At 35.6% G+C, this 13934-nt stretch overlaps 1 protein-coding gene across 1 annotated transcript; it reads left to right on the top strand.

The window, feature by feature from the left end:
- Positions 1 to 2429: 2429 nt before the first annotated feature.
- On the top strand, positions 2430 to 8423 carry LOC140170086 (uncharacterized). Its single transcript, XM_072193403.1, has 2 exons — positions 2430 to 2754; positions 6849 to 8423. Exons 1-2 carry the CDS (start codon positions 2430 to 2432, stop codon positions 6935 to 6937), a joined length of 414 nt encoding a protein of 137 aa, XP_072049504.1. The 3' UTR covers positions 6938 to 8423.
- The last annotated feature ends 5511 nt before the right edge of the window (positions 8424 to 13934 follow it).

The raw sequence follows: 13934 nt of genomic DNA, 5'->3' as shown, positions 1-13934 counted from the left end.
TATGCTAGATTTACTAGTATAAAATTGGGTGACATTTTAAATTGAGGTCATACATTTCTAGTTACGAGCACAGACTAGGGTCCAGTGGTGGAAGCTTGTAGGCTATTGAGGTAAGTTTTGTAAAATCATTTTCTGGAACTCAGTTTGGACGAGTCACACAATATGAAGTCAAATGAGGCTAAACGTTAAACCTAAACACTAATAACAATTTGTAAGTAATGATACCGATTATTCAACGCCGAATGTTTTTGTTTCATCTTCTTACCCAAACACAAATATAATGATATTGGTTCGGTTTTTGTGTTTTTCCTTAGCTACGCTTCTCATACATGTCACACTAAAAGTGACAGCTCAGTAAACATAACTTTATGCTAGATTTACCAGTATAAAATTCGGTTACATTTTAAACTGAGATCAAACATTTCTAGTTACGAGCACAGACTAGGGTTCAGTCGTGGAAGCTTGTAGGCCACTTGTATTAAGGTAAGTTTAGTAAAATGTCATTTTTCTGGAATTCAGTTTGAACAATTTTGTTTGTTCAATTCAATTCTCTCAAATGAGGGAAATTTATTCAGTATATACCATGTATGGCCCTAAAATACATTGTAAATTACATAAACAATATTAACGTATACATCTACTAACGAAAGTATATAGTTTGGACAAGTCACATAATATGAAGTCAAATGAGGCTAAGCGTTAAACCTAAACACTAATAACACTTTGTAAGTAATGATACCGATTATTCAACGCCGTATGTTTTTGTTTCATCTTCTTACCCAAATGCAAAAGTAATGATATGTGTTTGGTTTTGTAATTTTAACCATGTTGCTTATAATTTATAATTTAACAATGGCAATGTCGTTATCATACATCATCAGAATAGCACATGCTTATTAAAAGCTGGGTGCTTTTGAAAGAGAATGATAATTTTAGATTTATGATTGGACGTCTGGCTCTGTGGCGAGCCATGTTTCCCGAAAGAAGAAATTTCAACAGCAAGTGGTGATAAAGTGCAAAATGTGATGTTTTACCTACCACAGTGTCGAGCACCCCCCACAATGACGTTGTGGGAGTATGCAATTGAATACATGAATACAAAAGCCACCCAAGTCCATGGGAAGTGATTTTGAGAGAAAAACATGTGTATCATTTTAATTCCTTCAGTTAGATTTACCTGGTCAATATGGTAAGTTTAACGTGCAAATGGGTGCATTAACCTGTATTAAGTATGACGATTAGCATTTCATGGACTTCGTGGGGTTCATTTTAAATTTTGGACTTGGGTGGTTTTTGAATCATATACAAAGACAACAATGTTAGAATGAGATTACCACTAGTAAGATAATACAAAATAAAGCATACAGGTATGTATAATGTTGATAAGCATTCTGCCATGTAATATAAACCACACACTTTCCTTTATTAAACCCATTTTTTTTTCAAAAGTCACTCTCTAGCAATGAATGTGTTACAAGTGGACTTTTATACATACTGGATTTCAATCAATGTGTTACAAGACTCAAATCATGGAATTGAGTGATTCTTTCATACATGCTATTTTTCACATGCTCAATAGACACAGAGGATGAATTTGAGTTGTTCTTTCATACATATGACAGGCCTATGTATAGCAACAATTTCCCGTGCTTAACTCAATTGGGCCAAAGTATGGACTTGGGTGGATTTTGTATTCATATATTCAATTATAAGCTGCAAACCAATTTATCTTTTCGTAAGAGTAAGATTTACCATGTTTACAAAAACACATTTCTTCCCTTTTTGTCAATATAGCCTAAGTTACGTACACTAACACCATACCTCTTTGAAGCATTTTGAAAATGACCAATATCATGCCATACAATCTTTTGTCTTTTTTCATTTGCAATAAGCCCATCATATAGGCCTACACGTAGATATTTCTTCCTAAAACTTGATGAAAAGTCGTAAGGGTTCAGAATATTTTGAAGCCATGCACCCGGTTGCGACAAACACGCAATAAATCACACGGAGAAACGTAATTGTAATGTCTGTTGCGATGAAATAATGCGCGCAAAATTTTTAGATTATGTGGCCTTTACAGTTTATAATGTATGACTATTCTTATTTGTAAATCTGAATGCTCTGTTTCTTTCTATAGAATTTGGACCAGACACAAGCAAGCCAAAATTATCTACGTTGACATATAATAGTTTCCGATACTACACGTCTTCAAAGATCAAAGGAAAACAGAGCTAACCATGTCTTCGATATTGTTAGCCTTCTTCTGCCTGGCGAGTGTTCTATACATCTCTTCTGGCTACTACTTAGATAACATAGACGAATTAGAAGGAGGGAACGCAGAAGAAAAACGATTCGACAACATGCGAGGAAGGGACGCAGAAGAAAAACGATTCGACAACATGCGAGGAAGGGACGCAGAAGAAAACATGCGAGGAAGGGACGCAGAAGAAAAACGATTCGACAACATGCGAGGAAGGGACGCAGAAGAAAAACGATTCGACAAAACCCGAGGAGGGAACGCAGAAGAAAAACGATTCGACAACATGCGAGGAAGGGACGCAGAAGAAAAACGATTCGACAACATGCGAGGAAGGGACGCAGAAGAAAAACGATTCGACAACATGCGAGGAAGGGACGCAGAAGAAAAACGATTCGGCAATACCCGAGGAAGGGATGCAGAAGAAAAACGCCCGAGCCAGGATGGCGCCATTACGATGAAAACTGCGAGAGGAAGAGTTGTACAGAGCCCTGGTAAGTGTAACTTTACACGAAGCCCCAATTGAAACCGAGTTATTGAAATGAATCCCAAACTGAAGCCATTTGGTGCACTTTTTACCTCGTTATTTGTTATAATAAACATACCACGCTATGATGGTCTAATAGACTTATGCGACGCGGGTTGTCTAAGAGGGTATGTATGCCTGAGAGGTTTGAATGTTTTTCAAAATGATGCCACAATAAGAAGCATTTGGTGCCCATATTTACATTATTGTTATTTATAATCATGATAATACTACAGACCTGCATACTGCAGTTACTGTCCGTTTTCCTATACACAATACACAGTGCTCTCACCATTGACGCGTGACCCCTACAAATGATCTACGTTGGAAGAATGGGCACTTGCCTAGTTAACATCACTGTGTGAAAAATAACCAGCCAATATGTTAGCTATTCTCCAAACTTCTAGCAAATATATTTCTCTAACATGACCTAAAATTACAGCTAGGTTAGATGTTCAGAAATAGTCGCACTTTTGTAAAATATGAGTGAGGGCAAGGCATAGCTAGCCAACTCTCCGTGTTAATTGAATGGAGATTTGACCGAAAATATTGGTATCGGACCGCTCACTTCTGAAAAATGCCACAAAAAAAACGGTACAAGCTACATTTTAACTATTCTCTGGCAATCATCATGATGAGTTTCTTATATAGTATGCCGAAATTGGGTACTGTAGGTGATTGACAAATGGTCGCACTTTTCTGATAAATAAGTGACAGTGAACATGAAATATCAGCGCCCATAAACCCAAGTTAGTAGCTAGTTAGTGGAGGCCGTCACGGGACTGATTATTGATTATTGAAGTGCCTTATTAATAGATACGCACGATTTAGGGCAAGAAAAACAAACCGGGACACTTTTGGAGACATCATCATCATCATCATCATCATCATCATCATCATCATCATCATCATCATCATCATCATCATCATCATCATCGACATCATCATCATCATCACTTTCTACATCTTTTCTAAACAACATAGGGCCTACCGTTTTAATAAGATTTTTTTCTTGAAATGCATGTAACTATAATTATTGTTTAGAGCGTGATGAAATAAAACATCACGATTTTCATCACAAAACAAATATAATGCATAAGAAATCGTTTGTTTTAGAGCGTGATGATGAAATAAAACATTTTCATCCCGAAACAAAGTAATACATAAGAAATCAATTTTTCGTGAGTGATGAAATAAAACATCAAAATTGTCATCACGAAACAAAGTAATACATGAGAAATCGTTTGTTTTAAAGCGTGATGAAATAAAACATCACGATTTTCATCACAAAACAAAGTAATAGGCCTACAAAAGAAATACATTTTTCAAGAGTGATTGAATAAAACATCACGATTTTCATCACGGAACAAAGTAATACATAAGACATCGTTTGTTTGATTGCAATCAACCGCGACAGTTCGTCTCACACACATAACAATGCACTGCGATCAAATAGGTTGATGACAACATTTGATTGAATGGACTGCACTGCGCCATGATTACGTGCACCGGTTCAAATCCTTTGTTTGGAGCCAATCAATAATTTCACGTACAGCCTCTATGCAAATTAGAGTTTACACACGCTGCAGCTGGGGTAATCGACCGAAGCTTGTTGCCGTTAGTGATCGAATGCATGAGCTTATTTGCTTTACTGAATCGATTTACTGGATTAATTTCCTGTTAACTGGGTTTAATGCCACAAAGGTCGAATCGCCTTTGCCATGGACCATGACTGCATCATGGAACACGTGACTGTGACTTTATGTTTAAAGTTGGCAAAACGAAGGAGGAAAGGGATAGGCATTTGGTATTGTGTTTCCTGTCTAAAACCTTGCGTCACGGAGAAAATATGTGAAGCAAATCGCATAATTATATGGAATGCGTCATCTGTGTCTACATCTACCAGACAACAAACTACATTTTCATGAGGTTCGCTGACGTTGTACTAAGCATGCTTAGGTTGTCATCTACGTTGTAAATATTTATTCGTGTTGTGAGAACGTTATTTTCGACGTTGATTTTTGGACGTTGATATCAACTTCATTATGACGTTGTTTCGACGTCAAGTTGTGAACGTATTATTCAAATGTCCCTATTAAGTCCGGTTGAATGTTGTAACAACGTATGATTAATACATTCGCAACTTGACGTCGAAACAACGTTATAGTGACAATGATATCAACGTCCGAAAATCAACGTCGAAAACAACGTTGACACAACACGGATACATGTTCACATATTTACGTATTTGTAAAGTACATGACTTTTATACGACGTTGTAACAACGTAAAATTGTTGGCTGTGATAGTAACCCTATGAGATCGAAGAGAGTTTGCTATAATACATAATAGGGGGCTTACGTGACGAACAAGGTAAAAATATGAAAAGAAATAGACGACTTATTTGATCCTTTGGAATTAGGAAAGTACTGGAAGAATAATTATTTATTTTGGGTATTTGGGTGACAACGATGGTGAAAAAGGGGGTCTTAACAGCCCTCCATATGCGTCCCCTCCAAAGTGCGAGTGACCCCCTCCCCCGATTTCAACACATCGAATCAAAGCTCCCATTGGGCGCCCATTCCTTTTTAAATGAATTGTTATTAATAGTGATACTTACTGAATGATTTAGGTGACGGGCTGACTATAACGGGATTAAGCGTAATATATTTATTTAACATCACATTAATGTTTAAAGCCCTATATATACACGTCCTCTTCATAAACTTGGATGAAACTTAAGAGTAGAGTTAAAGCCTAGCTGCATGATTGCAAAAGCTAGAAGTATACATGATTTCAAACTTTTTCGCTAAAGACCTTTCAATTTCTCTTCCTCTCTCTCTCTTCCCCCTAAAGCCCTCTCTTTCTCTAGCTCTCTCTCTTTCCCCTCTCTCCCTCTCTCTTTATACCCTTCTCTCAGCCTCGTTCTCCCCATCCCTCTGCTTCTGTTAAACGTCTATGGCAAGCTAAGCGGCTCAGAACGTGGGACTAGCTACGCGCAGCTTCTTTCTCGTTACGTGCAGCTTATTAACCAATCAGATTCGCGGTTTTAAGCACGTGGAGCAGATGTAAACATCCTCTCTCACAAATATTACGTTGTTAATTTTTGTAAATGAAAATATCTGTAGTATATCAGCAAAAAATGGTATAGGTGCTATTAAAGTAATATCTGAACAGAATGATGATTGTTCTATATTTAGGGGGCTATCATTTTCTTCGGAAGGGGATCTCAAATATAGGGGGTCATACTTTTTTGGAAAGAAAAATAAGGGGGAGGGGGTCATAAATTGATAATGACAAAATGTAGGGAGTCACAAGATGACTACAGATAGTGTGTTTATTGTATTCAAAAAGACTGATTTCAATACAATTTTAGCCTGTCTAGGGGTAAGGTGTATCGGTGGTGGGAGTCGGGGGTCATAACATTTTGATGCCGAAATAGTGACGGCCGCAATTTATTGACGCCGACTTTTTGTAAATTTAGGAACCCCCCCCCCCACCGTTCCGAAAAAAATGATGACCCATTTTACTCTCTCCATATTTACACAGTGGCATGTGATATCGCTTTCCCTGCAATATCTTTACACAGCACTTTACATCAGTAGGCCTAGTAGTTGTTGTTTGACCTTCATATCCCCTGCACCGCTAATACAGCCCGAGTATAAAGTTACTTGCTATTATATTAAACACGGTGTAAACTTGGAAACACTAAATAAATATGCTTTGTGTCATTTTAGCCAGGCATTAGCAACATGTTCTCTTGACACGTGCTGTGATTTGGCCTCCTTTACCAGTTCGTTATCTATGCTAATTCCGTAAATTAATTACAAGATAATAATTGTGAAAGAGGATACCTATAACTATACTACGCGCAGCTAACGACCCAACCACGTAATTAAATTTGACTATTTTGATTGGTCAAACAGCTGCTCGTAACGAGAAAGAAGCTACGCGTAGCTGTTCCACGCTCTTGGCCCCCTTGGCTTGCCATAAACGTCACCTGTCCTTCGTATGCCACATCCCTTTTATAAACTTACATAATGTCTTGTATGTTTTGTTTCAGTGGCGTGCACTATAGAGGGTCAAGATTTCACAACTTGCTGCCCGTTTTATATTGACGATGTTCTATATTACAGAGGTGGCAGCTGCTGAAAGACTACTTGAACTTGAACAAGACATAAAATGAACATGACAGGCTGCCAATAACCATGATAACGTGAGGTTACGCATTGCTTTCGTGCCCTACGGAGCCATTATATATTAGTTGCAAGACTCCACTATGAAATTTCCGGCCACAGCCCTGTCGGACTGCGGCCTTGATGTTTATTTGGGTTGGAACCCAGTATCAACAAAAACGTCAAGGCCGCAACCCCGGTAGGGCTGATGCCGGAAACCTTTATAATGAAAATTGCAACTAATGGCGTTCCAATATATAATGGCCCACAGGGCAAGAAACAATGGGAAAGATATCGAAAGGTATTCACGTGTATTCTTGCATGTTCTGCTAATTAAATGTGCTGCCCTTTCATGGCACTCGTCCTTATTGTTTACTACCGTTGTTCTATAAATCTTAAGAAGGTGATGGATAGTAGTTTCCTTTAAGAACCATGCAAACCACATTATGAATGATACACAATTATCGGAAAAAGGTTTAAAGAAACTTAGGCAATAGAAACAAATTAGTTCGATATTTCGATCGAGCATCGATGCTTGGTCGATCCTTATTATTTTTGAAGTCAATTAATTTACAATTGTTAATTTGTGATAAAATAGTAATTTGTGCCTGTAGGGATATTGACCAATATAAATTTGGCGTTAATTCTGATTAATTAGTTAATTAATTAATTAAAAACAAGCATCGAAGCAGCATCGACGGTCGATCCAGATATCGAACATATAAGTGCCTTAAGTAAAGTCATTATGATAGCCAATTATCTTCACTTCACACTTATATTACATGTTGAATATTCCAAAACAAGATTCATGATCAACGATAATTCAATCAAAGAGAAATACCTACAGCTGCTAAATTCAACAGACATTTATACAAGTAAATTTTCGCTGGTTACGTAATGTGTTCTAGATTTGTGATATTATCTACACTCCGAGACCGAATTAAAAAAATTAGTTTGTGTATATAAACGTCCTGTCAACCTGACCGAAATGCCGTCCTGCGCAGGTTAGCAACGAATCACGCCGCGCCTCTGACGTCAGACGCAAACTACCCTTTTTAATTTTGTCCTTGATTATAACCTGCTATAATCAGTCTACTCACAAAGTAAAGCGTAGTTTCTGAAAGTAATTAAAATATATTGCAGCTAATTGACATACCGTAAAACCTCGTCTACAAACATATATTGTGCTTCTGATGAAAGGTAAATAAACCCAGGCGCCATTATGGATTTTGAACAAATAAATTATAGATCCAAGCATATTATTGTAAGTATTATTGTAAGACAAATCTATTGGTATATTTTCACTTGTTTCGTAGTAATTTAGCTTTCATAAAGAATACTATCTATCACTCGAGCCATATCGATAACGCGGTCTTAACACTGAACTGACAGTATTTTATTTATATAATTTTATATATCAAGTTCAATGTAAACAGAACTGGAATAAAACAAAGTCGAATGCATACATTATGTCTATTCTATAATGAGTATTATTGATTCCCTGATGTTTACATTATACCAAAATAAAATAATAATAAATAAATCCCGGGAAAATAAATATACAAATGGGTCATTCTACGTAAAATGTAACTAAAAATAACATTTATTTCTCTGTATTGCATAAAAGTAGAATATTTTTCTTTGCATTAATAGATATGCACACACATGCATATAATATTATGCAACTAATGTGAAACAATAAATTGTGATTTCAGAATATTGACAATAACGCATAGCCTAAGTAATAAAGAAGGCAAAGCATTCGCCGTAGAAGTGATGGTGTAACTACAGATTACCGACGGGCTAAATGTTAATTAGGGTGTGTCGGGAGATGGTGTAAAATAATTGTTTGATAGAAAATGTGCTTTTCATGAGTTAATACATTTATATGGTGCTTAGAATATAGTGAATTTACCTAAAATGGCGAATTTAGGGGGCTGAATTTGATCATTATGAGGGTGAACTGAATTTCGGCAACATTGTTTTGTTATTAGCAAATTAATTGTGAGTGGACGCGGCGAATCAGCCGTAAACTCGGCAAATTGTATTCTGAGTTAAAGTGTCATGCTGCAGTTACTGTCCGTTTTCCTATACACAATACACAGTGCTCTCACCATTGTCGCGTGACCTCTACAAATGATGTATGTTGGGAGAATGGACACTTGCCTAGTTAACATCACTGTGTGAAAAATAACCAGCCAATATTTTATTTATTCTCCAAAACTTCTAGCAAATATAATTCTCTAACATGACCTAAAATTACAGCTAGGTTAGATGTTCAGAAATGGTCGCACTTTTGTAAAATATGAGTGAGGGCAAGGCATAGCTAGCCAACTCCCCGTGTTAATTGAATGGAGATTTGACCGAAAATATTGGTATCGGACCGCTCACTTCTGAAGGATGCCACAAAAAACGGTAAAAGCTACATTTAAATTGTTCTAAATAGGTTCTAGAAAATAAAGTTTTGTAACATGTCCTAAATTTTTAGCTAATTTAGATGTTTGGAGAGGGTCGCACTTTTGTGTTTTAGGAAGGATATGTAAACGACAGATAACACCAAAAATATGAAGAAATTATTTCCAAACCGTGTTAAGTCAACAATCATTATGTTGCTCATTTTCAAGAATGCTGGTTTACAAAATGCACGCCATTGTCTTATTTCGTGAACAAAAGTACACATACCATTGTTTCCTTTCGTTTCCTTTATAATCGGTTACCCAACTGAAGCTATAATACGCAAACTTTATTGCGATATCGCACATGAAAACAGTCACATGTGCACAGCCAGAGAAGATCCGATTTAATCAGTTGAGCTGTTTCAATGAATGTTATCTTGGTTTAATAGCTTTAAATGGGGTTAAGTCCTGCAAAGGTCGAGATGAATTCTACTGTAGACATGACTGCATCATGTAAAATGTATGTGAAGGTCGTATTCATAGGTGTATCAATTCGACGCGACAAGTATCTTATCAAACGCTGTTTAAATCAATCAATAATACTACTGCTGAAAAGGATAATAAGCTTCTACCTATTTCTATAGAATAGTTCTTGTCTTTGTTTGCTTTGGCTAAATCCTGTTCAAGTGGTAGATAACAAAGCATTGTATTTTGTCTAGGTATGTATAATCAACAATGAACAATGAGAGGATATTTCTGAACCTCGTTGACTTGGGGATGATTTGAAATGACCGCCAATTATGACTGTTGGATATTTATTACCAGAAATGTAGAAAAAGAGACACACGTAGAACCGATAAAAAATACGATTTTGTCGAAGGAACAGAGTTCAACAAATCATAACCCCGCTTTTGGATATCGTTTGAAGTCAAATGATATACCATTTTAAAGCTTATGGTATATATTTTCTAAACACGAAATAAAACAAAATTGACCGGGCCGACTTTACGGCTGATTCGCCGCGTCCAGTCACAATTGTGGTTTGAAGTGATATTTCCTAATTTCCTGTCAGCAATTGGCATTCATCACAGCTGAAATACACTTTCAATTTTTGGAAAATGGGAAGAGCTTAAAATATGACTCCTAAAAGTTATACGTACTCAGAAAGTTTGAAGGTCTCCCCTTTGGTAAAATGTTATAAACTTACGATACAAAAACAACTGCGCGGATTCCTGGTTGTCCAATGAACCCACGCCTTTTCTTTGTGTACAGCAAAGTTTATAACATTTGGCCCCAGGGGGCAATTCAAACTTTCTGAGTGCGTACCACCTTTAAGAAACATATATAAGGTCCTCCCGCTTTCAAAACTGGTAGTTTACAAGTGCATCTCAGTTCTGACGAACACTTATTGGTATTAAGGTTCAGTAAATATCACCTCAAACATCAATCAATTTGATAATATAAGAATAATCTAGTAAAAATTCGGAAAACCCGCTCCCCACAAAACTCAAATTCAGTCTCCTTAAATCCGCCATTTTAAGCGCCATAATGTAAACTCATGGAAAGCACATTTTCTATCAAGCAATTATTTTACACACTCCAATTAATATTTAGCCCGCGCGATTTATGCAGATCCTTCCAGACCAATCTTGGAATTTTACGAAGACATATTCCATACTAAATGTCAAGTCTGTACCATATCAATAGATGAATACAATGTTTGAATATCTTGCTCTGCACTACAACGTTCACGTGGTACCTATACATTGAACTATAGATGTCAAAGAACAGGGATAAAGACCTGGATCGTAATTCTATAAAATGATCACTCCCACCTGTATCAGTATCTTTGAAAAGAGCAGTATTGTATTCAATCTATGATTGCAAACATACACAGGTGATGGAGTGCAACATGTTTGTAGTGTAGGGTGATATATTAAGGGGGTACTACACCCCTGTAGTAAATTTGTGACTATTTTTGCATTTTTCTCAAAAATTAATAATACACTGGTAACAAAAGTTATGTATATTATTGGGGCTAGGAATCCAATTACTACACTGAAATTTCAGTGAATCAAGACAAGCGGTTCAGTAAATATGATAGGAAATGAGGTACATCCTAGAGGTACCTTATTTTCTATCACAAGTATCGAACCGCTTGTCTTGGGTCACTGAAATTCCAGTTTAGTAATTGGATTCCTTGCCCCTATAATATACATCACTTTTGTTACCAGGGTGTTATTAGTTTTTGAGAAAATGCAAAAATAGTCTAAATTTATTGAGGGGTGTAGTACCCCTTTAAAAGATTGTATTCATCTATTGCTATGGTAGTTAATCCTGTTACATGATCACTTCTACGGCAAATACAGGGTGATTTAAAATGAACTGTACCCAACTTCACCCAATTTTGTTTATATATTTGCGGACATTGTACATATCAAAAAACTATCACAGAAAGCAGTCATAAGTGTTCTGTAGTAGAAATTTTGAATTTTGATTATAAGTGTTGTTTGTCAGAAGATATCGCATTTTCAAGTTATCGTTCCATTTTTAGACCAACACATGGAACTAAGTTTACCCGTGTTCTCTATCACAGTAACAAAATGCAATTACCATGACTACGTACATGTACAGCAAAACCAAGACAAATGTTATTTCGCATTATTAAATCAATAATATTGATATTCAATTACAAATATTACATGTTAAATAATACATGCAGAACAGAGGACCCGTTGACTTGAAATTGTAGAGTGAAATTTGAATTCAAATAGAAATGGTGGTAAAAATTGACCAAAATGATGTAGAACAGATAGTTTGAATAAAATACATATCCATGTGCAACATCGTTTTTGGTGTGTTTTCTAAAATTTACTTTTCTCCGAAACCATTAGAGGTAAAGACATGATTTTTTCACCAATAATAGGAAACATACTATCCTGTTACAACTTTTAATTTGAATGTCGGTAAGTATTTTATTTTAATTTTTGAAGTTGGGTACAGTTCATTTTAAATTATTACCGATTAATTTCCGGTGCTTATGGAATACACTGCCATATCAAAATGCAACATAATACCAAACTAATGTGTAGATAAATCACTAATATTAATACATCTTCTAAGTACTGTAAATTCTGGTCATTTTAATCCAATACTGAATCTAGTAGAAGGCGGTTATGGCAAATATTATGCGCAACATTAACAAACATGATAAAAGAGTAAGCACGTGGTTTGTCACCACGAAACCTGGTTTCTAGCTTCTGATCACCTCTAAATGAGAGATTCCGACAGCAAATGCGAAAAAAGACGTCTTGTTAACCAAACGGTAAGTCTGAATAATTGGTATTTTAAAAATCTACGACGCAACCATGGAATGAGTGAATGAATGAATGGAATCCGAGGGGCTTTGAACATACTCACACCATAGAATCTGAATACATATTCAGAGTCTATGCTCACACGCTTACAGTGCGCCCAACTGAAGATCTAAAGTTATAAACAAGTTTTATCATTTTAGTACAAGGGGAGTTTTATGACGGTGATTTAATTTTTGCTCAATAAAATAGTCTGTAGTTATTAAGGGCTGGGGTATGAACGTTTGGACAGTATTTATTTTGGGACATTAGAGCACATCAGACATATCGAATTGCATTCTGAATACGAAGAATGTCATTCTGATTTCAAATAATTTTGATTTTTTGAAATTCGCAATTTAATACACATTTATGGCAAATCATTAAAATTGATATTTTTGATATTTAACAGTACTTGAAGTAAACTTTATAAATCTGATGATTTATACTTAAAGTGTATGTAGGTGGGATGAAAAGCCGACGATCAATTGAAAATTTTGACCTTTCGTATTGAAGATATGGATTTTTTTCCCAAAACACCCAAAAAAATTTGGTCTTTTGGGAAAAATCCATATCTTCAATATGAAAGGTCAAAATTTTCAATTGACCGTCGGCTTTTCCTCCCTGCTACATACACTTTAAGAATATGTCATTAGATTTATATAATTTACTTCGAGGACTGTTATATATCAAAAATTTGAAAAATATCAAATTTTTATAATTTGTCATAAAATTTGTATTATATTGTGATTTTCAAAAAATGAAAATTATTTGATATCAGAAAGACATGCTTCGTATTCAAAATGCAATTCGATAGGTCTGAGGTGCTCTCATGTGCCACAAAAAATACTGTCGAAACGCAATAAACGCTCATTTTAGATCCCTTAAGTGGCTAAGAATGAGAACCACATTGTCAGAAACAACTAAAGAATTACCCAGCAAACACAAAAACGTTTTTAAAACGTTTTAAATAAGTTATATTTTGGGTTTTGGTTTTGGTAAAAACGTTTTGATAACATTAAAATGTCGGGTTATATAAAGGTCATGAAATCGTTTTAAAACGTTTTGTATGAAAACACACTACAACAATATTCTTTAAATGTTTTCGTAATGCTATTGTAAACTATTTTTGCAAACATTTTTGGCCAAATATTTTGTTAACACTTAAATAACATTATGTTAAAATATTTGCACCCAGCAAACGCAGAAATGTTCTTAAAATGTG

Source organism: Amphiura filiformis, chromosome 14 (assembly GCF_039555335.1).
Source record: "Amphiura filiformis chromosome 14, Afil_fr2py, whole genome shotgun sequence".
In the NCBI taxonomy this organism is placed as follows: Eukaryota; Metazoa; Echinodermata; class Ophiuroidea; order Amphilepidida; family Amphiuridae; genus Amphiura; species Amphiura filiformis.
The sequence above is the reverse complement of the archived record's forward strand: the minus strand, read 5'-3'. Positions and strand labels throughout refer to the sequence as shown.

What these genes read in the sequence shown, in the direction of transcription:
- LOC140170086 (XM_072193403.1), top strand. Translation starts at nt 2,430, where the DNA reads ATGCGAGGAAGGGACGCAGAAGAAAAACGATTCGACAACATGCGAGGA. An exon ending in AAGAGTTGTACAGAGCCCTG is followed by an intron (nt 2,755 to 6,848) that starts GTAAGTGTAACT and finishes GTTTTGTTTCAG; the next exon opens with TGGCGTGCACTATAGAGGGT.